General features: G+C 46.6%; 1 protein-coding gene across 1 annotated transcript; it reads right to left on the bottom strand.

Moving 5' to 3' along the window:
- Nucleotides 1-458: 458 nt before the first annotated feature.
- Nucleotides 459-3923, bottom strand: LOC140904637 (uncharacterized). Its single transcript, XM_078848810.1, has 4 exons — nt 3900-3923; nt 3289-3415; nt 2558-2671; nt 459-2193 (listed from the first exon to the last, which is right to left on the bottom strand). The coding sequence occupies exons 1-4, from the start codon at nt 3921-3923 to the stop codon at nt 572-574; spliced, it is 1887 nt and encodes a 628-aa protein (XP_078704936.1). The 3' UTR covers nt 459-571.
- Nucleotides 3924-24474: the final 20551 nt, after the last annotated feature.

Here is a 24474-nt window from a genome sequence, read left to right as displayed (position 1 = left end):
GGGATTCGCGGAACAAAAAGTAGAACTGAGTGAACTTGTAGGCCCTAAATTTTTGAAATTGTTTTGGTTTTGAGTGCAGTTATGTAACAAAAAAAATGTACATTTCTAAGTTACACTTTCATGATAAAGAGATTCCACTACAGTACTTGTATGAGGTGAATTGAAAAATACGGTTTCTTTTGTTTATCTTTTTTCTGCTACAAATATTTGTAATAAAAAATAATACTATTAAGTGGGCCCTGTACACTTTGTATTCTCTGTTGTAATTGAAATCTATTTGAAAATGTAGAAAAAACATCAAAAAATATTCATAATAAATTTAAATAGATATTCTATTATAGTTTAACAGTGTGATTAAAACTGCAATTAATCATGATTTTTTTTAATCAAGTTAATTTGTTTTGACTTAATTGTGTGAGTTAACTGCGATTAATTGACAGCCCGAGTTTGAGCTCTAACTGAAACTTTTCCCACAGTGGAGGCACTTATAGGATTTCTCTCCTGTGTGGATTCTCTGATGTGAACTGAGTTTTGAGCTCTGACTGAAGCTTTGCCCACACTCAAGGTATTTTTATGGTCTCTCTCCCACGTGTAGTCTCCAGTGAGAAGTAAGAGTTGACCTCCGATTGAAGCTTCTCCCACAGTCCAAGCATTTATAGGGTCTCTCTCCAGTGTGGATTCTCCTATGGTTAATAAGGCCTGAGTGCTGACTGAAGCTTTTCCCACAGTCCAAGCATTTATAGGGTCTCTCTCCCGTGTGCAGTCCCCGATGGGCAACAAGATTTGAGCTCCGATTGAAACTTTTGCCACACTCCAAGCATTTATAGAGTCTCTCTCCCGTGTGCAGTTTCTGATGGGTAACAAGATTTGAGCTCCGACTGAAGCTTTTCCCGCAGTCTAAGCATTTATAGGGTCTCTCTCCTGTGTGGATTCTTCCATGATTAATAAGGACTGAACGCTGACTGAAGCTTTTCCCACAGTCCAAGCATTTATAAGGTTTTTCTCCCGTGTGGGTTCTCTGATGTACAATAAGGGCTGATGGTGCACTGAAACTTTTCCCACACTCAAGGCATTTATATGGTCCCTCTCCCGTGTGCGTTCTCCCATGGTTAATAAGGATTAAGCGCTGACTGAAGCTTTTCCCACAATCCAAACATTTATATGGTCCCTCTCCTGTGTGGATTCTCCCGTGGCTAATAAGGCCTGAGCGCTGACTGAAGCTTTTCCCACAGTCTAAGCACTTATAGGGTTTCTCCCCTGTGTGGGTTCTCTGATGTATAATAAGGGCTGATCGTACACTGAAACTTTTCCTACACTCAGTGCATTTATGTGGTCCCTCTCCTGTGTGTATTCTTCCATGGGTTATAAGAACTGAACGCTGACTGAAGCTTTTCCCACAGTCCAAGCATTTATAAGGTTTCTCTCCGGTGTGGGTCCTCTGATGTGTAATAAGGGTTGACGGTACACTAAAACTTTTCCCACACTCAGTGCATTTATATGGTCCCTCTCCTGTGTGGATTCTCCTATGGCTAATAAGGTGTGTGCGTTGACTGAAGCTTTTCCCACAGTCCAAGCATTTATAGGGTTTCTCTCCTGTGTGGGTCCTCTGATGTGTAATGAGGGCTGATGGTGCGCTGAAACTTTTCCCACACTCGAGGCATTTATATGGTCCCTCTCCTGTGTGGATTCTGCTATGGCTAATAAGGCCTGAGCGCTGACTGAAGCTTTTCTCACACTCCAGGCACTCATATGATCTCTCTCCCATGTGCAGTCTCCGATGGGTAGTAAGATTTGAGCTCCAATTAAAGCCTTTCCCACAATCCAAGCATTTATATGGTCTCTCTCCTATATGGATTCTCCCATGGTTAGTAAGGACTGAGCGCTGACTGAAGCTTTTCCCACAATCCAAGCATTTATAGGGTTTCTTTTCCTTGGGATTTGTCTGCTGGGCTGTGGTTTCCTTGGGATTCTTGCCTCCTCCCCCATATTCAATGGATTCATCCACTTTCTTCCTTCGGTGGTTTCCCAGGTTCCTCTTTGACCTGTGCCAATTACTCCAGGCTTTTCTCTGTTCCAAGCACTGGGAAAAATTCCCTTCAGCTCTTCTCAATAACCTCCCCTGAAGTTCTATTTTCTCAGGACCTTCCTGCTGTGGATTCCCCTCCTCGTTCTCACTCTTTGTCTCGTCACCTGCTGGGGGAGAGAGAGAATCCAGGCAGGAGTCATTGCCTGGGCTGGCAGAAAGGACAGAAAGGGGAATAGCAAAGGGGGAAAACACAACACAATAACTTTGGGGAGACTATGAAACTGGATTCTGCCACCACATCCCATCCAAACACTCACAGGGAAGTGACATCAGGGAGAAAACTCCTGACAGCTAACATGGTGGGTGGGAAGTCGTGAGCGATATCTGCCATGATTATACAACACCTGCTGACAACAGCCTACCTAGGGGAGATGAGGAAGAACTGAGGGCCCTCATGCCATATTTTGGGGATTTTCAGCTTTTTCCTTCATTTGCCATATACCTCCTGTGTCAGTGTTACTGACTCCTCACCTGTGCGGCTGCCTCTTTGGATGTTGCTTTCCTTGGGGGCCTGGAGATCTGGGACCCACAGCTCTTCCCCTGCTTCCAGCCGGGCTATCAGGTCAGGTTTGGGAATGGAGAGTCCTGCGCAGGGGGTGAAATCAGGCATGATCAGAGTGCACTGAGGATTGGTGCAGTATTTGTCACAAAGGGCACATAATGAGATTAAACTGACCCCATGATTTGCTGGGGGGTTGTGGGGTCTGAACAGATGGGAACATGGTCACTGAGCCCCCTTGAGAGAGGCAGATGTCTGGGGCAGGGGGAGTTGTCAACCCCTCTCTAGGAGCTTTCAGGATCTGTGGGCTCTGGGGGACTTGCTGAGGCACACACAGCTCTGGTGTTAAACCCCTGCCTATGTCTGAACCTACAGAGATCAGAGCCCTCCCCACACATAGAGCTAGTCACATGAAGGGAGGTGCACAGAGATTCTGTGTGTGAGTGAGAATTAATGCAGATAGGTTAACACATTGCTTCTGTCCCTGTGAAAGCTGGAGGTAAGGGGATGAATTAGCATGTCCATTAGGTTCATGACTCCCCTATCCTGTTGGAGGAGGTATGGAGGTGAACGGCTCTCTCACACTGGAGCTCTGGACTATGTGACACATTCCCCTCTAATGTACCTGACCAGGGAAGAACCTGACCAGATTCAGAAATGCAGACCCCTGGCTTCAAATAGCTGAGGGGACAGGAGTCCTTACCCAGCGAAGTCACCGTCTCATAATTCTCCTGCATGACGTCCCTGTAGAGGACTCTCTGACCGGGGTCCAGCAGAGCCCCCTGCCCCTCACTGAAATATACAGCCACATCCTCGAAGGTCACCGGCATCTGAAACAACAAATGTTCCCTTCTTAGCACCTGCTGTCCCAGTCACAATCCTAGTATTTATGGGGGAAGAAGCACAGAAATAGGGCAGCTCTGGAAAGGCCAGAGGAGCAGAATCCCACCCCCACCCTGTTCAGAGTAGCCAGGAGTCTCCAGGGAACAGACAGAAGGGGAGAGCTCCTTGTCCATCCCAGCAGATGGAGGAAGGAAGGGTCTTTTCATTTACCACATACCTATGAGGCACAGGCTGACATGGGAAGCAGAGTTCTGGGCAGGGGACAGGGACAGGAATCCCAGCAACTGTATTTCAGCAGAGTCTTTGCCTAGTGGGTTTAGCCTCCAGCACTTTGGTCTGTTTTCCCAGCCCTAGACTGAGCATGGCCCACTAAGTTTATCACACCCTGTCCCCTCCCTGCCCCTCCCCTCCACAACAACCCTCCCCCTTCACGACAACCCTCCCCAGCAGCTCCCCACAAACTTCTGCAACCTGAGCTGGATCCACCACAGCCATTTCCCTTCCCCAGCCCCTACAACAATGGGATGATCTGGAGCAAAATGTGATGGTTACTCTGCAGACTGTCAGGATAAGAAGGGCAATTGGGGAGGTTTCTTAATTAGCGCTAGTCCATTTCACACCCCGATTCCCCCCAGGCTCTTTCCCTGCAGACAGACATTCTAGACCAGGGGTTTTCAGATTTTTTTACTGGTGACCCCTTTCACATAGCAAGCCTCTGAGTGTGACCCCGCCTTATACATTAAAAACACATTTTTATATATTTAACACCATTATAAATGCTGGAGGCAAAGCGGGTTTGGGGTGGAGGCAAACAGCTTGCAACCCCCCTATGTAATAACCTCATGACCCCCTGAGCGGTGCTGATCCCCAGTTTGAGAAACCCTGCTCTAGACTCTGCCATGCTGGGAAAACTCTCAGTTATGTTATTACAACACAGACCTGACCCTTCCCACTGGGACTAAACACATGAGGCATTTTTAAACCCTCCCAGGAACAGAGTCTCTGAGCCAAAAGATAAAAAAGAGCAGAATCAAAGGAGCCATTTTGGGGGATCCCCTTGACACTGTCCCCAGGGCAGCACATTCCCCCAGCATCATGGGGACTAGGCAGAGGCAGGAACTGGCTTTCTCTGTCTCTGTTCCTCACCTTGTCCCAGGAAAGTCAATGTGCCCTGGGATACTGCAGGGAATGGAGCTGGGCAGGGTTGGGAGCCAGGAACCTTTCTCCCCACTTATTGCTCCTGCTGTCTCTTTCAGTCTCTCCACTCTCCCTTCTGCATGGAAGAACTGGTTACTGATCGGCCATTCCTGTGGGCATTTCCTCTCCAATAGCTACTGCCACTGCCAACAGGAATGTGGGCCTGGATGTGTCGGGGACATCAGCTATGGGACTCGCAAACCCCTGGGGAGCAGAGATAGGCAAGGAGGGGCCGTTTGTGCAGAGTCACTTTCCTGCCCGGACCCAGCACTTTTCCCTAAGTCTCTCTCATCAGCTGGAGTCTCCAACTCAGGATCTGGCGTCATAAGAACATAAGATCGGCCATATTGGGTCAGACCAAAGTCCATCTAGCTCAGTATCCTGTCTTCCGACAGTGGCCAATGCCAGATGCCCCACAGAGAATGAACAGAACAGATAACCATCAAGTGATCCATCTCCTGTCGCCCATTCCCAGCTTCTGCAAACAGAGGCTAGGGACAACATCCCTGCCCAACCTGGCTAATAGCCATTGATGGACCTATCCTCCATGAATTTATCTAGTTCTTTTTTGAACCCTGTTATAGTCTTGGCCTTCATGACATCCTCCAGCAAGGAGTTCCACAGGTTGACTGTGCGTTGTATGAAAAAATACTTCCTTTTGTTTGGTTTACATCTGCTGCCTATTAATTTCATTTGGTGACCTCTAGTTCTTGTGTTATGAGAAAGAGTAAATAACACTTCCTTATTTACTTTCTTCACATCAGTCATGATTTTATAGACCTCTATCATAACCCCCCTTAGTCATATTTTTTCCAAGACGAAAAGTCCCAGTCTTATTAATCTCTCCTCATATGGCAGCCGTTCCATACCCCTAATAATTTTTGTTGCCTTTTTCTGAAACTTTTCCAATTCCAATATGTCTTTTTTGAGATGGGGTGACCACTGCAGGCAGTATTCAAGATGTGGGCATACCATGGATTTATATAGAGACAATATGATATTTTTTGTCTTATTATCTCTTCTTATCTATCCCTTTCTTAATGATTCCCAACATTCTGTTTGCTTTTTTGACTGCCGCTGCACATTGAGTGGATGGTTTCAGAGAACTATCCACAATGACTCCAAGATCTCTTTCTTGAGTGGTAACAGCCAATTTAGACGCCATCATTTTATATGCACAGTTGGGATTATGTTTTCCACTCTGCATAACTTTGCATTTATCAACATTGAATTTCATCTGCCATTTTGTTGCCCAGTCACCCAGTTTTGAGAGATCCTTTTGTAGCTCTTTGCAGTTACATAGTTTTGTATCATCTGCAAATTTTGCCACCTCACTGTTTACCCCTTTTCCCAGATCATTTATGAATATGTTGAGCAGCAGCAACTTGCTCCCCTCTCCAGTTCCAGCTTTATCGTCCTTGAGTGCTCCTTTATCATCTCGATCATCTATTTCAACCCACTGGATGTTTAACAGGCTTCCTGCTTCTGATGTACTTAAAAAAATTTTTGCTATTACTTTTTGAGTCTTTGGCTAGCTGTTCTTCAAATTCTTTTTTGCCCTTCCTAATTATAGCTTTACACTTCATTTGCCAGAGTTTATGCTCATTTCTATTGTCCTCACTAGGATTTAACTTCCACTTTTTAAAGGATGCTTTTTTGCTTCTCACTGCTTCTTTTACTTTGTTGTTAAGCCACCGTGGCACTTTTTTCATTCTCTATGTTTTTTAATTTGGGGCGTACATTTAAGTTGAGCTTCTATTATGGTGTCTTTTAAAAGTTTCCGTGCAGCTTGTAGGGATTTCACTTTTGGCGCTGTATGTTTTAATTTCTGTTTAACTAACCTCCTCATTTTTGTGTAGTTCCTCTTTCTGAAATTAAATGTGACAATGTTGGGCTGCTGTGTTGTTCTCCCCACCACCGGGATGTTAAATTTAATGATATTATGGTCATTATTACCAAGTGGTCCAGCGATATTCACCTTTTGAACCAGATTCTGTGCTCCATTTAGGACTAAATCAAGAATTGCATCTCCTCTTGTGGGTTTAAGGACTAGCTGCTCCAAGAAGCAGTCATTTAAGGTGTCAAGAAACTTTATCTCTGCATCCCATCCTGGGTGTTATATACCCAATCAACATGGGGATAGTTGAAATCTCCCATTACTGCTGAGTTTTTTATTTTAATAGCCTCTCTACTCTTCCTGAGCATTTCATAGTCACTATCAGCATCCTGGTCAGGTGGTCAGTAATGTATCCCTACTGCTATATTCTTATGATTAGAGCATGGAATTACTATCCATAGAGATTCTATGGTACAGGTTGGTTCATTTAAGATTTTTACTTCATTTGATTCTATGCTTTCTTTCACATATAGTGCCACTCCCCCCCCACACCTGCACGACCTGTTCTGTCCTTCCAATATATTCTGTGTCAGCAGAGACCAGGGCTGGTTCCAGCCACCGAAAAAAGTCCCCCTGGTTGGGCAAAGAGGAGTTTTAATGATGGTCTGTTCCAGCACAGACCCCACTGGGCAGCAGCAGCCTCTCAGCCCAGGCTCCCAGATCACAATGGAGGCAGCAGCATCTACCCCAGGAAGCTCAGCTAGCTCTAGGGTTGCAGTATCCTGAGTACAAAGAGAGACTGACACCAGCCTCCTCTGCCTTAGCGATTACCAGAGCCCTCTGGTTGGGGGCAGCTAATGACCGAGCCTCCCTGTGCTGCCCCTGCAGCCCCCAGGGACAGTCAGGCCCACCTGGTCTCACACTGGAACTGGAGAAACAGTTCAAATCTGGTTTTTGTACTGGAACTGGAATTGAACCTGAACCATAATTTAGTTTTACCAGCTGAACCTGAACTGAACTGAAAAAAGTGGGAGCGGGCAAGGGAAAGAGTTAAAATAAAGATTCAGCATTTTTTAAGCTCAATATTGTTGGAAAAAATGGACAGTGATCTTATTTTCATTTTAAGAGAAGACAACAAATTAGCCAATGGGCTGCTGATTGCTCCCAGAATGGCCTGCCCCAGGATAGTGAGAAGAGAATGAGCATAGAGGGGGGCCAGTCCACAAGGGCAGGGAGGGAGAGGGGAAGGTTGGCAGCTGCCTGCACACCATGGGAAGCAGAAGGGGGGCCCATAGATAGAGGAACCATCTCTGAGATGCCCTCCTGGGAAGATAAGAGTTGGGATGCTCCCCAGGCCTTGAAGTTCATAATAATTCTTCAAGCCCAGGGGCAAAGGTAATGGCTCCCCAACCTTCTCCCAGGGCTTCTCATAACAAATCTTTGGTGGCCTCAGAGTGTGGCCACCAACTCTTGCTGATGGCTACTCTGACAATTTTTCCTAAAATACTGAATTAACTTTAGGAAAAACAAATAAATACTGTATGCACATGTCCAAATCATTGTAATTTATTGATGTAGGGTGAGTTTTTTTGCAAACGCAATAATAAAATAATGTACAGTTGTCTCTATTTTTTACTGGACCTAAACAGAATAGAAACAAAAATAATGTGTTTTGCATGCTATTGTCTTTTGTTGTTTTATCTTTTGCTTGTTGGGGTTTTTTTTAGACTTGCTAGCTAGTCAGTCTGCTACTGAAAAGTGATATTTGTATGTTTGTTAATATGATTTTTCACAGAAGCACACTAGCTAGCTAGTTGGGAAGCAGTGAAAAGTGATACTGACAAGCATTCAAATATCACTTTTCACAGCAGATTTACTCAGCCCTGGCAAGCTGGGAGACAAATAAAGCCCTGGATGGGGAGGTGGGTAGGGAGGCATCCGGGGCCAGGGGTAACAGATGTGGGGCTGGAAGAGGCAGCGGGGGCCAGAGGTGTTGGGGGTCTGTGTGAAGGGCCAGGGGAGGAAGCGGGAGCCAGCGGTGATGTTGGGGGTGGGTAAAGGGCCAGCACCCAAAGCCTGAGGTCCAGGCTGGCACCGGAAACCCTGCAGCTAGGGACCGTAGCCCATTGCTGTGTAGCTAAAACCCGAGGCCAGAGGACACACCGGGAATCAGGGTGATAGGGGGGAGGAGGTGAGAGCCTGGGGCCAGAGCCCAAAGCTCCAGGCTGGATCCTGGGGTCCTGGGGTTGGAGCCCAGGGCCCAGGAATGGAGCTCACTGCCACGCAGCGAGATCCCAGGGATGGATGAGGCAGCAAGGACCAGGGGTGACAGGCAGGGGTTATGAGCCCAGACTGGCACCTGCCGCAGCACAGCTGGGACCAGAGCCTGGAGCCCTGCCACATGGCTGAAGCCGAGGGCCAGATGAGGTAGTGGGTGCCAGAGTTGATGCGGGAGAGGTGAGCCTGAGGCCAGAGGATGGAGCCTGTCCCTGTGTGGCTGAAGCCTGAAGCCCCACGGCCAGAGCCTGCTGCATGGGCTGAAGCCGGAAGCCCAAGCCCCACTGCCCCCAGGAAGGTGGGGAACTCAAATTGGTTGCCTGCTTCTCCAGCGTTTCCGGCTCCAGAGGGGGACAGGGCCCAACCCCTGCTGGAAGCCCTGGGGGAGGGGCCGCTGCTTCTTCCCTCAGTCACCACCCAGGAAGCTATGGCTGCTAGAAAAGCCCCTGGTAGCCACATTTGAGAAATGCTGCCTTAGGCCTCCACCTATCATTGCCAACCTGTGGGGCATCTCCTCCCTCCAATTGCCCAACTTACAGCAGGGTTCATACTCCAAACTCCCTTCTCCATTGAAGCCATCTGCAGGGCCCACTCCCAACTCCCACCTTCCAGGGCACTGTCTGATACACACCTCCAACCGGCCACCCCATCTCCAGAGCTGTTCTTTCTCTTCACCCATCCTGGCTGGCTCTGGCAGGCTCAGATTCAGAGCCAAGTTCTGCCTGAGCGGCAGGCCAGTCTGTCTGCAACCCAGTGTGTTCCTGGTGGTCCCTTGGTCCAGCCCTGCTGCTGCAGTGAGCACTGAGCTCAGTTCTGAGCCTGCCTGAGAGACACTTGGAGCTCAGGGATTTCTGACAGGACGTGGCCACCTCGTGCCATGAGCTTCACCTGACAGAAGCAGAATGGAGGGCTGGTGAAGGCATCACAATTCCACTGAAACCTGATAATTTGACAACAAAGATACTTTAGCATGAACGACCATGGGTGACTTTATGGTGCTTGGTTAAAATGCCAACTGGAAATATCAAAATTTTCTTCTATCTTCACTGTTTAATTAATCCTTACTAGCTTCAATGGAAAAATGAGAAAAAAAAATCTGTTGGAACTGATGACAGTCTCTCCTCTATACACCCTGATCCTAGATAGCAATTCCCACTGTCAGAAGAGGACAAAGTCAAGGCAAATTTCATTTCACCAAAACGTGAATGAAGATGGAAATGCTTGAGTTAGAAATAATGATGTCATCGAATCAACCTCAGACACATCTTTAATTTAAAGATGAAATAGAAATTCTGAACGCTTGTGAAATCTCCGAAAAGGAAAAGATATCTGATCAAAGGAAAGTCCCAGAAAGGATTGGGCCAATACTTGATTCATTCACAGATGAGCCACATGTCAATAAGAAAGAAAACAGAGCAAACTACTGGGAATGATTAGTCTTCTTACAGTGGGTACAGCAACACCCATTTTTTTCATGTTCTCTGTGTATATTTATCTTCCTACTGTATTTTCCACTGCATGCATCCCATGAAGTGGGTTTTAGCCCAGGAAAGCTTACACCCAAATAAATTTGTTAGTCTCTAAGGTGCCACAAATCGTCCTCGGTTTTTTATGCCCAAACTGTATCAAGGAGCAAAATGGGACTGGCAGGGCGGTGTGGGCAGATCTCACTGAGCAGCCTCCGTTCACACCAGCATGGCCAGGGACAGCGAACACAAAGCAGCAGACAGTGTGGGCAGCGGGTGGTAACGTGACCCCGGCTCCCATCTCGCTCTGACCCCCCAGGTGTCGCTGTCCCAGCGCTCTCCACGGCGCGCGCTGGCTTCACCGGCCCCGCAAACACCGGGAGCTGGCGGCAGCTTCCCCGGGCCCAGGGCAGGGAATCGCAGCCAGCCCCGCTGGGAGCAGCCTGGGGCCAAACCCTCCCCCTGCAGCCAGGATGGCACCGGGGGGCACCGCTCCCTGTGGGGATGGGCAGGTCTCTCTTACCTTCCCTCCAAGCGGTGCCCTCCCCGGGAGCAGGGGCTGGGGCCCGGAAAGCGGGGTCCTGGCCAGGCTGGGGTCTCTGTACCGGGGGAGGCTCCTGAGGAGCAGGGGGGAGTGTTGCTGCTGGAGATTCCCCTCTCCCGGCTGCAACCAGGGCTCCGGGGTCCCCAGCAGCAGCGGCCGAGGCTTGTGGATCTTGCAAGGAGCGCGGGCTCCCCACAGCACCCCAGATTCAATCACTGCAGAGTGCGATTCACTAATTACTTCCTGCTGCCACAGGACTCAGTAGTGACCCCAGCCAGCAGTGATCACTCCCAGAGCCACATCCCAGCTGCTGAGCTCCTGGGTCCTAGCGATCAAGGGTCTGCCCTGCAGCCCCCCTTCCCCCCCGCGCCCCAGATTCTGCCTCCTGGGGCCCCACGTCCTCTGGGCAGGGGCAGCTTCTCTCAGTATTAAGGGGGCATCATGCATAGAATCCACTATGTCAAAGGGCAGAAAGGAGACGTCCACATCCTCGGGAGGGGGCAGAAGGAGTTTCCATAAAGACTGGGCATTGTTCTGGAGTCCGTAATACCATCAAGAACAAGGGAGTGATGGGTCCTGGTCCTAGAGAGGCTGCACAGAGCGTGGAACAGCTGGAGAACACATTTCTCAGGGCACCCCACCCTAGACAAAGGAAAGTAGTTTCCCCCGAGAAGTTACCGCTGTAGGATTTTGAAAGACCATGGAAATGTATTTACATTAGTACTGTCAATTAATTGCATTTAACACATGTGATTAACTCAAAAATAATTAATTGGGATTTAAAAAATTATTCGTGATTAATTGCAGTTTTAATCACACACTTAGAGAATAATAGAATACCATTTGAAATTTATTATAAATGTTTTGGATGTTTTCCTACATTTTAAAATATATTGATTTCAATTACAACACAGAATACCAAAAAAAAAAAAAAAAAAGGAGTACTTGTGGCACCTTAGAGACCTAGAGATGCATCCGATGAAGTGAGCTGTAGCTCACGAAAGCTTATGCTCAAATAAATTGGTTAGTCTCTAAGGTGCCACAAGTACTCCTTTTCTTTTTGCGGATACAGACTAACATGGCTGCTACTCTGAAACATGACAGAATACAAAGTGTACAGTGCTCACTTTATATTATTATTTTATTACAAATATTTGCACTGTAAAAAAGATTAACAAAATAAATAGTATTTTTCAATTCATCTATACAAGTACTGTAGTACAATCTCTTTATCGTGAAAGTGCAATTTACAAATGTAGATTTTTTTATTACAAAATTGCACTCAAAACAAAACACTGTAAAACTTTAGAGCCTACGAATCCACTCAGTCCTACTTCTTGTTCAGCCAAAGTCAAATAAGTTTGTTTACATTTATGGGAGATAATGCTACCCGCTTCTGATTTACAGTGTCACCTGAAAGTGAGAACAGGTGTACGGGTGGCATTTTTGTAGTCAGCGTCTCAAGGTATTTACATGCCAGATATGCTAAACATTCATATGTCCCTTCATGCTTCAGCCACCATTCCAGAGGACATGCTTCCATGCTGATGATGCTCATTAAAAAAATAATGTGTTAATTAAATTTGTGACTGAACTTTTTGGTGGAGAATTGCAAGTTTCCTGCTCTGTGTTTTACCGGCATTCTGGCATACATTTCATGTAATAGCAGCTTCAGATGATGACCCAGCACATGTTATTCATTTTAAGAACACTTTTCACTGCAGATTTGACAAAACACAGAGATTTCTAAAGATAGCTACAGCACTTGACCCAAGATTTAAGAATCTGAAGTGCCTTCCAAAATCTGAGAGGGACGAGATGTGGAACATGCTGTCAGAAGTCGTAAAAGAGAAATACTCCAGATGCAGAAACTACAGAACCAGAACCAACAGAAAATAAAATCAACCTTCTCTTGGTGGCATCTGGCTCCGATAATTAAAATGAATGTGTGTCAGTCCGCACTACTTTGGATCGTTATCGAGCAGAACTGGTCATCAGCATGGACGCATGTCCTCTGGAATGCTGGCTGAAGCACTAAGGGATATATGAATGTTTCGCCTACCTTGCAGCGCTGGCAAAAAAGTGCCATGTGAGCACCTGTTCTCACTTTCAGGTGACTTTATAAATGAGAAGCAGGCAGCATTATCTCCTATAAATGTCAACAAACTTGTTTGTCTTAGCAATTGGCTGAACAAGAAGTAGGACTGAGTGGACGTGTAGGCTCTAAAGATTTACATTGCTTTATTTTTGAGTGCAGTTTTTTTGTACATAATTCTACATTTGTAAGTTCAACTTTAATGATAAAGATATTGCACTACAGTACTTCTATTACGTGAATTCAAATACTATTTCTTTTGTGTCTTTTTTACATTGCAAATATTTGTAATAAAAATGAATATAAAATAAGCACTGTACACTTTGTATTCTGTGTTGTAATTGAAATAAATGTACTTGAAAATGTAGAAGACATCCAAAAGTATTTATATAAATGGTATTCTATTATTGCTTAACAGCACAATTAATTTTTAAAATTTTTGATAGCTCTAATTTACACCTTGTTTAAACAGACCCATCAAGCTAACCAGGGGGAGGGGTGGCCCCATCAATAGCACCAGAGGGGGCAGAAACTAAACTATTTGCATTTTAGCTGACAGCTCCTGCAGGGGAAAAAGCAGCAGGACCTGTAGCCTTCGAGACAGACTCCCTTTCGCCTGCCTCAGGAGGTTACTGTCAGAAGAATCCATTGCAAAGGTTCACTGGACTCTGAAAGAGACCAATCCAGGGCTGTGTTTAAACTGGACTGTTTGGTGATTCCTGGGAAAGTAACAAACTATTGCACATTGACTTCTTAAAGGAAGAATACCCTTAACATTCTTTTGACTGATCCAGGACAAGGCTGGATGTTCAGAGCCCCTTTTCTTGAAAACCTTCCAGGCCCCAGCAGGGTGTGAAGTCACCTCACCGGTTGTTGAGGAAGGTGAGGGGAGGTGGGTGGAAGTCCAGGGTATTGCAGGCAGGCAGCAGAATCCAAAGTGTTGGCTCAGGGCTGCCCAATACATAGAGTGCATGCTAGATGCTGACTGTGGGCCTCCCAGGCAGAGGGTCACAGAGGCCAAGCACTGTGAGGCACTCAGGGTTACAGGGTTAGAGCTGACCCAGCACTTCACCAGTCTGGGTTGGGCCCCAGGATGTCACAAAGCCTGAAACTGAAGAGTCATTTTATCTAAGTGTTACTATTTCCAGGTCTGCAGGTCACATCTCAGCCCAGACAAAGCTCCAGACAAGCCCCAGAAACTGGATTTCAGTTTTAAAGGTTCCAACACCACAAACAGAGAAGGAAAAGGAACAATTTGTGGCACAGTCAGAGAAAATGTAACTAACCCCATACACGGTTTGTCTGAGGGACTCAGGGTGTTTTGTCCAGATGAATTAAGACAGAGCACAGAGGGTAACAGAGAGGAGAGGAGAGAGTGTTTGTTTTGGGGGTGCTTAGCCATTTACAAATCTAAACTCATTACTGCCACTGGGACAAGCCAAGGGGACCCGCTGAATTCCACAGAGATGGGTCAGGGACAGGTTTGCTCCATCAGAGACCCCAGAGTCTAAAAAGACTGAGGGTATGTGTACACTGTAAATAAAGTCTTGCGGCAGGGAATCTGATAGCACAGGACAATTGACCTGGGGTGGAAGCTAAAATAGAAATGTAGATAGTTGGGTTTAGGTTGGACCCCGGGCTCTAAATCCTGGCAAGGGGGAAGGAGCTCAGACCCCATGCTTCAGCCCCAGCATTTACGTTGCTATTTTTAGCCCTGCACCCCAGCCTCCCCCATGACCTGGAGTCAGCTGCCACATGCCCTGAGACTCATTGTATTGTTTTGTTTGTGGTGGTGGTGGTGTTTTTTTGCAGTGTAGACATACCCTGAATAATGTAAAATTCCTTCCATTTGGGAGGAGAACTACTACACTGAGTAATTACCATAGATGAGGTATAGAAGAGAGAAAAAGTCTGGAGCACTGGGCCTGGTGCAAGATCTGAGGCCTGAACCAGAGGCTGTGAACCAAAGTCAGGCCATGTGTTATGGAATACGGACTCTGGACTTCAGAAAAGCAGACTTTGACTCCCTCAGGGAACTGATGGGCAGGATCCCCTGGGAGAATAACATGATGTGTAGAAAGAATAGTAAATATGGCAGGCGACCAGCTTGGCTTAACTGTGAAATCCTTGCTAATCTTAAACACAAAAAAGAAGCTTATAAGAAGTGGATGATTGAACAAATGACCAGGGAAGAATATAAAAATATTGCTCGGGCATGCAGGAGTGAAATCAGGAAGGCCAAATCACACTTGGAGTTGCAGCTAGCAAGAGATGTTAAGAGTAACAAGCAGGGTTTCTACAGGTATGTTAGCAACAAGAAGAAGGTCAAGGAAAGTGTGGGGCCCTTACTGAATGAGGGAGGCAACCTAGTGACAGAGGATGTGGAAAAAACTAATGTACTTAATGCTTTTTTTGCCTCTGTCTTCACGAACAGACTACTGCACTGGGAAGCACAGTATGGGGAGGAGGTGACCAGCCTTCTGTGGAGAAAGAAGTGGTTCAGGACTATTTAGAAAAGCTGGACAAGCACAAGTCAATGGGGCCAGATGTTCTGCATCCGAGGGTGCTAAAGGAGTTGGCGGATGTGATTGCAGAGCCGTTGGTCACTATCTTTGAAAACTCATGGTGATCCGGGGAACTCCCGGACGACTGGAAAAAGGCTATTGTAGTGCCCATCTTTAAAAAAGGGAAGAAGGATGATCTGGGGAACTACAGGCCAGTCAGCCTCATCTCCGTCCCTGGAAAAATCATCCTCAAGGTCCTCAAGGAATCAATTTTGAAGCACTTAAAGGAGAGGAAAGTGATCAGGAACAGTCAGCATGGATTCACCAAGGGCAAGTCATGCCTGACTAACCTAATTGCCTTCTGTGATGAGATAACTGGCTTTGTGGATGAGGGGAAAGCAGTGGATGTGTTATTCCTTGACTTTAGCAAAGCTTTTGATATCATCTCCCACAGTGTTCTTGCCAGCAAGTTAAAGAAGTATGGGCTGGATGAATGGACTATAAGGTGGATAGAAAGCTGGCTAGATCGTTGGCCTCAATGGGTAGTGATCAATGATTCCATGTCTAGTTGGCAGTCCATGTCAAGTGGAGTGCCCCAAGGGTGGGTCCTGGGGCCGGTTTTGTTCAGTATCTTCATAATGATCTGGAGGATGGTGTGGATTGCACCCTCAGAAAGTTTGCAGTTGACACTAAACTGGGAGGAGTAGTAGATACGCTGGAGAGCAGGGATAGGATACAGAGGGCCCTAGACAAATTAGAGGATTGGGCCAAAAGAAATCTGATGAGGTTCAATAAGGACAAGTGCAGAGTCCTGCACTTAGGATGGAAGAATCCCATGCACCACTACAGACTTGGGACTGAGTGGCTAGGCAGCAGTTCTGCAGAAAAGGACCCAGTGGACGAGAAGCTGGATATGAGTCAACAGTGTGTCCTTGTTGCCAAGAAGGCTAACGGCATTTTCGGCTATATAAGCAGGAGCATTGCCACCAGATTGAGGGATGTGATTGTTCCCCACTATTCAGCATTGGTGAGGCCCCATCTGGAGTACCGTGTCCAGTTTTGGGCCCCACACTACAAGAACGATGTGGAAAAATTGGAAAGAGTCCAGCGGAGGGCAACAAAAATGATCAGGGTGCTGGAGCACATGATTTATGAGGAGAGGCTGAGGGAACTGGGATTGTTTAGTCTGCAGAAGAGAAGAATGAGGAGGGATTTGATAGCTGCTTTCAACTACCTGAAAGGGGGCTCCAAAGAGGATGGATCTAGACTGTTCTCAGTGGTAGCAAATGATAGAACAAGGAGTAATGGTCTCAAGTTTCAGTGGGGGAGATTTAGGTTGGATATTAGGAAAAACTTTTTCACTAGGAGGTGTGGTGAAGCACTGGAATGGGTTACCTAGGGAAGTGGTGGAATCTCCTTCCTTTGAGGTTTTTAAGGTCTGGCTTGATAAAGCCCTGGCTGGGATGATTTATTTGGGGATTGGTCCTGCCTTGAGCAGGGGGTTGGACTAGAAGACCTCCTGAGGTCCCTTCCAACCCTGATATTCTATGATTCTGTGATTAAACCAGATGTTCACATATTCACTGCCTAGTATGTGAACTTGACAAAGTAGTTGCTAGTGTACCAGGCACTAGAGATTTACATAAATATATCCCAGGGTCCAAAAGGCTGTGGAAGCTGTGTGAGTTGGGGTGTGTGAATACAGGGCGGGTACATATGTAGTGGCTGTAGGCTGGGTGTCTATTAGGGCCCAGGGTTCTGAGCTATATGATGGGTTGGGATGTGTGTCTAGGATGTGCGGGGTTCTTTTAGGGGCAGAGGGGAGGGGACAGGGGGTGGATGGTTTGGCAGAGGGACATGGGGTGCAAGGGGCGCTGGAGCTGTTACTGTACTTGGATTTAATCTTGATTTTTGCTGCCTGTCATATGCTGGTTTTGTGCTTTATTGGAAGTGCTTTATTAACTTTGTGCTTTTTTTGATTTTGTGTTAATTGGCAGTTTGTTTAGTTAAGAGCCAAATTGCTTTTGTTATTTTAACAAAGACTGTGGCTCATTCAGATGCACAACAGTCACAGGAAGAGTGACCCGCCCTTCTTCGCCCAAAAAATGCTTTAAAAATGTTTCCAATATTTTAATTGTATTTATTTGATTGGGTTTTGATTGGACTGGGATGTAAATAGGAGCTTGATTGGCTAGGGAAAATGGTGTACTCAGTTTTGGTCAGCTGTTTATTTTCCTTTAAATAGTAGTGTGTATCTGCTGTTGTTTCATTTTGTTTGCATGTGCAAATGGCTAAATTTAAAATATAATACAGTCCATCCCCCAATATAAAGTATTTAGTTATTAGTATTTAACCAGTATTTTCTCTAGAAGTTTGCACTTGTTTATTGTTATTTTCGTTAATATTAATCATATTACTAGTTTATTTATTAGCTTGGTTTTTTTCCCTCTTGAGTTCCTGTGAATAAATGTTGCACCAGTGAGCTGCCATAGATGAAGTTTAAAACCGATCTGTCTGTATAGATTTTTATTCTCCTTTTGAGGATAGCAGAGATTGTTACGAATTACACCTGAGAGGACACGCACACAACTGCTGAGAATTATACCTTGTAGGACACGCACACAAATGCTACGAATTACACCTGGTAGGACACGCACATAAATGCTGCGAATTATACCTGATAGGACACGCACACAAATGCTACGAATTACACCTGATAGGTCACGCACACAAATGCTGCGAGTTATACCTGATAGGTCACGCACAGTTCGAATCTAGGCTGAGGCACATAAACAAAGTCCACAACTGCAGAGTTCCCAAAGACACTAAGTTTATTACGCTCGAGCGTGGTGCGCCCCTGCTAGCCAGGAGGGGACCCTGAATACCGATTATACAAAGGTTATATACTTTTTAGCAAAGCATTTTGCCCTCATGCATCAGAAACCTTAGCCAATAAACAAACCCTTGTCTTATCTACCACCTATCCCTGCTTGGTGCATTCCTAGTGCTATACCAGTATGTTAATTACACAGCATGGTCCTAAAGCCATGCATCAGTAACCTTTATTATCAGGATGGGAGGCCTCACATCAAGGCCAAGAGACAGGGAGTTAGAGACTGACAAAAACCAGATACTGGGAGTCAAGGCAGGCTGGAGACAAGGAGGAGGATTTTCACAGGGATTCAGTATCTAATGATCACTCCTCCTGGTGTATGATGTGCTGGCATTTAGACAATGGTGGGCCCCAAACCAAAATGGAATCACATGTGCTAACTTTTCCTTAACAAGATGAAGCACACATTTAAGTGCATATTGTTTTACAAAAGTCAGTAGTTGTGCCCACAAAAGGTATAGCGCAGTCCCTGCCCAATTTCCTGTCTAGCCCACCTTAGCCCCCCCACTGGGAAGAGGCTGGAGCCACCCCTGAGGCCTACGGGGCACCTGATAACAGTTTTTCAATATAAAAAGGATGGTGATCTATTGTTTGTCATGTCCACTAAAGGCAAGAGAAGAGGCAATCAGATTAGCAAGGGAGATTTAGGTTAGAAAAAATCTTCCTAACTGTAGGGATAGTTAAACACGGGAACAGGTTACCTAGGGAGGCTGTGGAATCCCTGTCATTAGAGGTTTTTGAGAACATTTAAGTCAAATCCCTGTCAGGGATGGTCTAGGAGGTTGTACTTGGTCCTGTCTCAGCACAGGGGGGATGGACTATATGACCTCTCGAGGTCTCTTCCATCCCTACATTTCTAGGATTCTATGTAAATCAGGAAAACCACAAGGAGTCTGGTGGCACCTTAAAGACTAACAGATATATTTGAGCATAAGCTTTCAAGAGTAAAAACCTCACTTCTTCAGATGCAAATCAGGAACTCCTCAGCTGTGCTCTGTAGAGAGGTGACTGGTCACCTGGTGCCAACTCTCCTCTTTGTTTCTAGATTCATTGAATCATACTTACAGGTGGCTAAAAATATGTGAAATATGTTATTTACATTTCTTCTGCAGCCTGGCAATTGCTCTGGTCACCACGGTGGTATTGGAAGGAACCTGTTCCAAGGAACAGTCTCTGCGGGGTTGTCCACACTAGGAGGTATGTTCTCTTTTACTGTAAAATTCTTGTGTAGACAAGGCAAGTGGCCATTTCACCTCAGTGTAACTTGTTCAAAGGAATTATATGGGATGAGGTTTGGGAAGGGAGTGTTTGTGGTCACCACAATGAGCAACCCTGAGGGGAAGCTACGCCTTCCCTCATCTCCACAAGGATTGCACAGTGAGATCACTCGCTCGTGTTCACTGTCACATTGTAGAAATCCCATCCTTTCTCCTAGTGTGGACACAGACTAAACAATGAGCCCTGGTCTATACTACGAGTTTAGGTCGAAGTTAGCAATGTTAGATCAATTTAACCCTGCACCCGTCCACACAATGAAGCCATTTTTGTCGACCTAATGGGCTCTTAAAATCTATTTATGTACTCATAGATTCATAGATATTTAGGTCAGAAGGGACCATTATGATCATCTAGTCTGACCTCCTGCACAACGCAGGCCACAGAATTTCACCCACCACTCCTACAAAAAAAACCCTCACACCTATATCTGTGCTATTGAAGTCCTCAAATCGTAGTTTAAAGACTTCAAGGAGCAGAGAATCCTCCAGCAAGTGAGCCGTGCCCCATGCTACAGAGGAAGGCGAAAAACCTCCAGGGCCTTCCAATCTGCCCTGGAGGAAAATTCCTTCCCGACCCCAAATATGGCGATCAGCTAAACCCTGAGCATATGGGCAAGATTCATCAGCCAGATACTACAGAAAATTTTTTCCTGGGTAACTCAGATCTTACCCCATCTAATAACCCATCACAGGCCATTGGGCCTATTTACCATGAATATTTAATTATCAAAACCATGTTATCCCATCATATCATCCGATGAGGGGATTAGTGCTGAAATCGACATTGCTGGGTCAAATTTGGGTTAGTGTGGACGCAATTTGACGGTATTGGCCTCCGGGAGAAATATCACAGTGCTCCATTGTGACCGCTTTGGACAGCACTCTCAACTCGGATGCACTGGCCAGGTACTCAGGAAAAGCCCCACAAACTTTTGAATTTCATTTCCTATTTGGCCACTGTGGCGTGACCATGCAGAGCTCATCAGCAGAGATGACCATGGAGTCCCAGAATTGCAAAAGAGCTGCAGCATGGACTGAACGGGAGGTACTGGATCTAATCACTGTCTGGGGAGATGAATCCGTGCTATCAGAACTCCGTTCCAAAAGATGAAATGCCAAATATTTGAAAAAATCTCCAAGAGCATAATGGACAGAGGTTACAACAGGGACCTGCAGCAGTGCCGGGTGAAAATTAAGGAGCTCAGACAAACCTACCAAAAAAACCAAAGAGGCAAACAGCCACTCCGGTTCAGACCCACACACATGCCGCTTCTATGATGAGCTGCATGCAATTCTAGGGGGTGCCTCTTCCACTACCCCACCCCTGTTCGTGGACTCTTGCAAGGGGGGAGTCTCACGTGACAGGGATGAGGATTTGGGGGATGAGCAAGATGATGATGAGGAGGAGGAGGAGGAAATCATTCTCCCCGACAGCCAGGAACTGTTTATCACCCTGGAGCCAATACTCTCCCAACCCTCCCAAGGCAGGGTCCCGGACCGTGAAGCTGGAGAAGGCACCTCTGGTGAATGTACCTTTGTAAATATAATACATGGTTTAAAAGCAAGCGTGTTTAATGATTAATTTGCCCTGAAGACTTGGGATGCATTCACGGCCAGTACAGCTACTGGAAAAGTCTGTTAACGTGTCTGGGGATGGAGTGGAAATCCTCCAGAGACATCTCCATGAAGCTCTCCTGGAGGTACTCCCAAAGCCTTTGCAAAGGGTTTCTGGGGAGGGCAGCCTTATTGCATTCTCCATGGTAGGACACTTTACCACTCCAGGCCAGAAGCACATAGTCTGGAATCATTGCATAACAAAGTATGGCAGCGTATGGTCCCAGTGTTTGCTGGCATTCAAGCAACATCCGTTCTTTATCTCTCTGTGTTATCCTCAGAAGAGTGATATCATTCATGGTGCCCTGGTTGAAATAGGGGAATTTTATTAAGGGGACATTCAGAGGTGGCCGTTCCTGCTGGACTGTTTGCCTGTGGCTGAAAAGAAATCATCCCCGCTGTTAGCCAAGCGGTGGGGGGAGAGGCACATGCATCCGATGAAGTGAGCTGTAGCTCATGAAAGCTTATGCTCAAATAAATTTGTTACTTTCTAAGGTGCCACAAGTACTCCTTTTCTTTTTGCAAATACAGACTAACATGGCTGCTACTCTGAAACCTTTAAAAGTGTTTGTTGTGAAACCGGAAACATCCCACAGTCAGGAGAGAAGCAATGCCAAGTGTGAAATACTAGTATATTACAGGAGGTGTCATCCTCTGCCCAACACAAGAAGGTCTACAGATATCAGACAAGCCATTATGGATGAAAGCCTCTATTGATTACTTGCCCTCACACCCATGAAGAGGAGTTGGAGCCCAAACACTCATCCCATCAGTTTGAACTCTGGGGGAAGGGAATAACAATTCCTGGTCAAAACTTTCTCTCTCTGCTGCTTAGTGGGGGGGAGGGGGGAAAGGGAGAATGGTTTAGACACAAAGTGAGAGAGCCACAGCTTGGGCTAGTCCTAAAGGACTCACAGTACAGAGCTTGCTTATCATAGAAGCTTCTATTACCTTTTGAAACTTATGATTGTAACTCGTTTGTGTATGTACTTTTGCCTGCTTTAACTTTTGAAATAACTCATATTTCCTTCTCTTAGCCAATAATTCCTTAGTTAATTTAGTATAGGATTGGCTACAAATGTTGTCTTTGGTTTGAGATCTGACGTGCAATTGACCTGGGGTAAATAACTGGTCCTTTGGGATTGGGAGAAACCAGAATATTGTTGTGATTTTTGACACAAGGGACCATCTATCACAAAGGTAGGCTTGTCTGGGTGGCAAGACAGACTTAGGAGACTGTCTATAACTCCATAGTAAAGCTGTTATACTGCTTGAGGAGTTCACACTTGATGATTGATGATATCAAATTGTAGAACATACAACCAGTTTGGGGTTTGTGCCCTGGTTTGTAACAGTCAGCCCTGAGGTCAGTACTCATGTTCCTGAGCTGCTCTTGACAGCCTAATTTACAATGGAAAGAGACTAATAAAGAAATAACAACACCTTCATTCAGGAGGTTATATACAATAGCCCTGCAGTTTAACACTGTAGAATGCCTTTCCAAATAATAAAAATATCTTCCTTTGTGTCCAAGTTTAAAATAGAGATTTCACAATGGCAGAAAATTGTGAGAGTGAATTTGCTACATGTGGCCTAAAGGATGGGGAAGGGCGGGGGAGCAAATTGTGACAGGTGTTTCCCCATTCATCACAACTTGCTACATCTGGACCAGAGGATGGGGAAAGGTAGAGGCAGCAGACTGTGACAGGGATAGCTCTCTCCATCACAACTTGTGACCTCTGGGCCAGGAATTGGGAAAGATAAAGGATAGGGAAAGGGGAAGAGGTAGCAAATTGTGATGAGACTTCCCCATCCATCAGAATTTACTCTCTCCCCTGAAGAGTAGGAAAGGCAGAGATAGGAAAACAGTGACAGGTGTACCGCCAGCCATCACAATTTGTTACCCCTGCACCAGGAACGGAGAAAGGTTAAGAACCAAACTGTGATAGGCATACCCCGATTCATCACAACAAGCTACATCTGAATCAGAGGATAAAGAAAGGTCTGGACCACGGACAGGGGTGAGGGATTCTTCCTAAAGTGGGGAGACCACAAGACCCTGCTCCTTAATTCATGTGGTGGGGGTGGTACCGAAGAGTTCGGACTGTGTGAGGGGGTTCAGGGCTGGGGAAGAGGGCTGGAGTACAGAGGTGTGAGGGCTCCCGCTGTGGGTGCGGGCTCTGGGATGGGGCTGGAGATGAGGGGCTCAGGGCTGGGGCAGAGGGTTGGGGTGCAGGGGTTGAGGGCTCTGGGGTGGGGCCGGGATGAGGAGTTTGGGGTGCAGGAGGGTGCTCGGGGGCTACGGTGGGGAGAGAGGACTCCTCCCAGCACCTGGACTGTGAGGGGAAAGGTGCCTCTCCTCACCGTGGCAGCTCTGGAGTTGGGGCTGCAGGATAGATGTCCTTCCTCTGGCCCCAGCAGGTCTGGGCTGGGGGAGGGCCGTCGTGGCTGGGGCCGATCTGGCTGCATCAACCCAGCAGGTCTGGGTGACCTGTGTGCAGCTGGGTCTGGGCCGCTCCAGCCACGCTTGGGACTGGCCCGGGCTGTGCCGCAGCAGAGTTGAGGCCAGGGGAGGGGCGCCCCTCCCCTGGACTGGGTAGGTTCCTTGAGCACCTGCACAGTGCTAAATAGGTTGCTGCATGGCTGCGTGCCTGAGCAGCTTACAGGGAACTTAGGCCAGGTCCGTGGTGAAAAGTGGACAGGCAAAGCCCATCCCCTTTCAAAAGTGGGAAGGCCATGGCCCTTTGGCCCCTCTGTTCCAGCACCCCTGAAGGGGATGGGCAAAGGTAGAGGTAGCAGATTGTGACAGGCATAACCCATATCCATCACAACTTTCTTCCCCTGGACTAGGCGATAGGGAAAGGTAGAGGATGGAGAAAGATGAGAGGTAGAAAATTGTGTTGGGAATGTCCTCATCCATCACAGTTTGTTACCCCTGGACCAGAAAGTGGGGAAAAGTGAGAGGTACCAAACTGTGGTGGGAATGCCTCCATCCAGCACAACTTACTGCCCTGGGACTGTAGGATGGGGAAACGCAGAGGCAGCAAATTGTGACAGGGCAGCAAAAGGGAGAAATATGTTAATAGTACCTACCAGGAGCTACTAGCAAACAGTGCAGGCAAAGTTACACCGGCAGAGTGAGGAGCAGCAGGTAGCCCTGTGTGGGAAGAGGGGAGAACTGGAGGGTTTTTTCCTACAGCCCAGTGATGGCTTAATTTGACCCTACAAGTAACCAGAAGAAGCTGGTGGCACAGCACTGAGATCCCCATGGCCCGAACTAAGGGAGCAGCCCTCGCAGCCCAGGACAAGACTCGCAGACAGAGAGCCTGCTGTAGAGAAAGG

The sequence above is a fragment of the Lepidochelys kempii genome, chromosome 14, assembly GCF_965140285.1.
Source record: "Lepidochelys kempii isolate rLepKem1 chromosome 14, rLepKem1.hap1, whole genome shotgun sequence".
Taxonomy (NCBI): Eukaryota; Metazoa; Chordata; order Testudines; family Cheloniidae; genus Lepidochelys; species Lepidochelys kempii.
The sequence above is the reverse complement of the archived record's forward strand: the minus strand, read 5'-3'. Positions and strand labels throughout refer to the sequence as shown.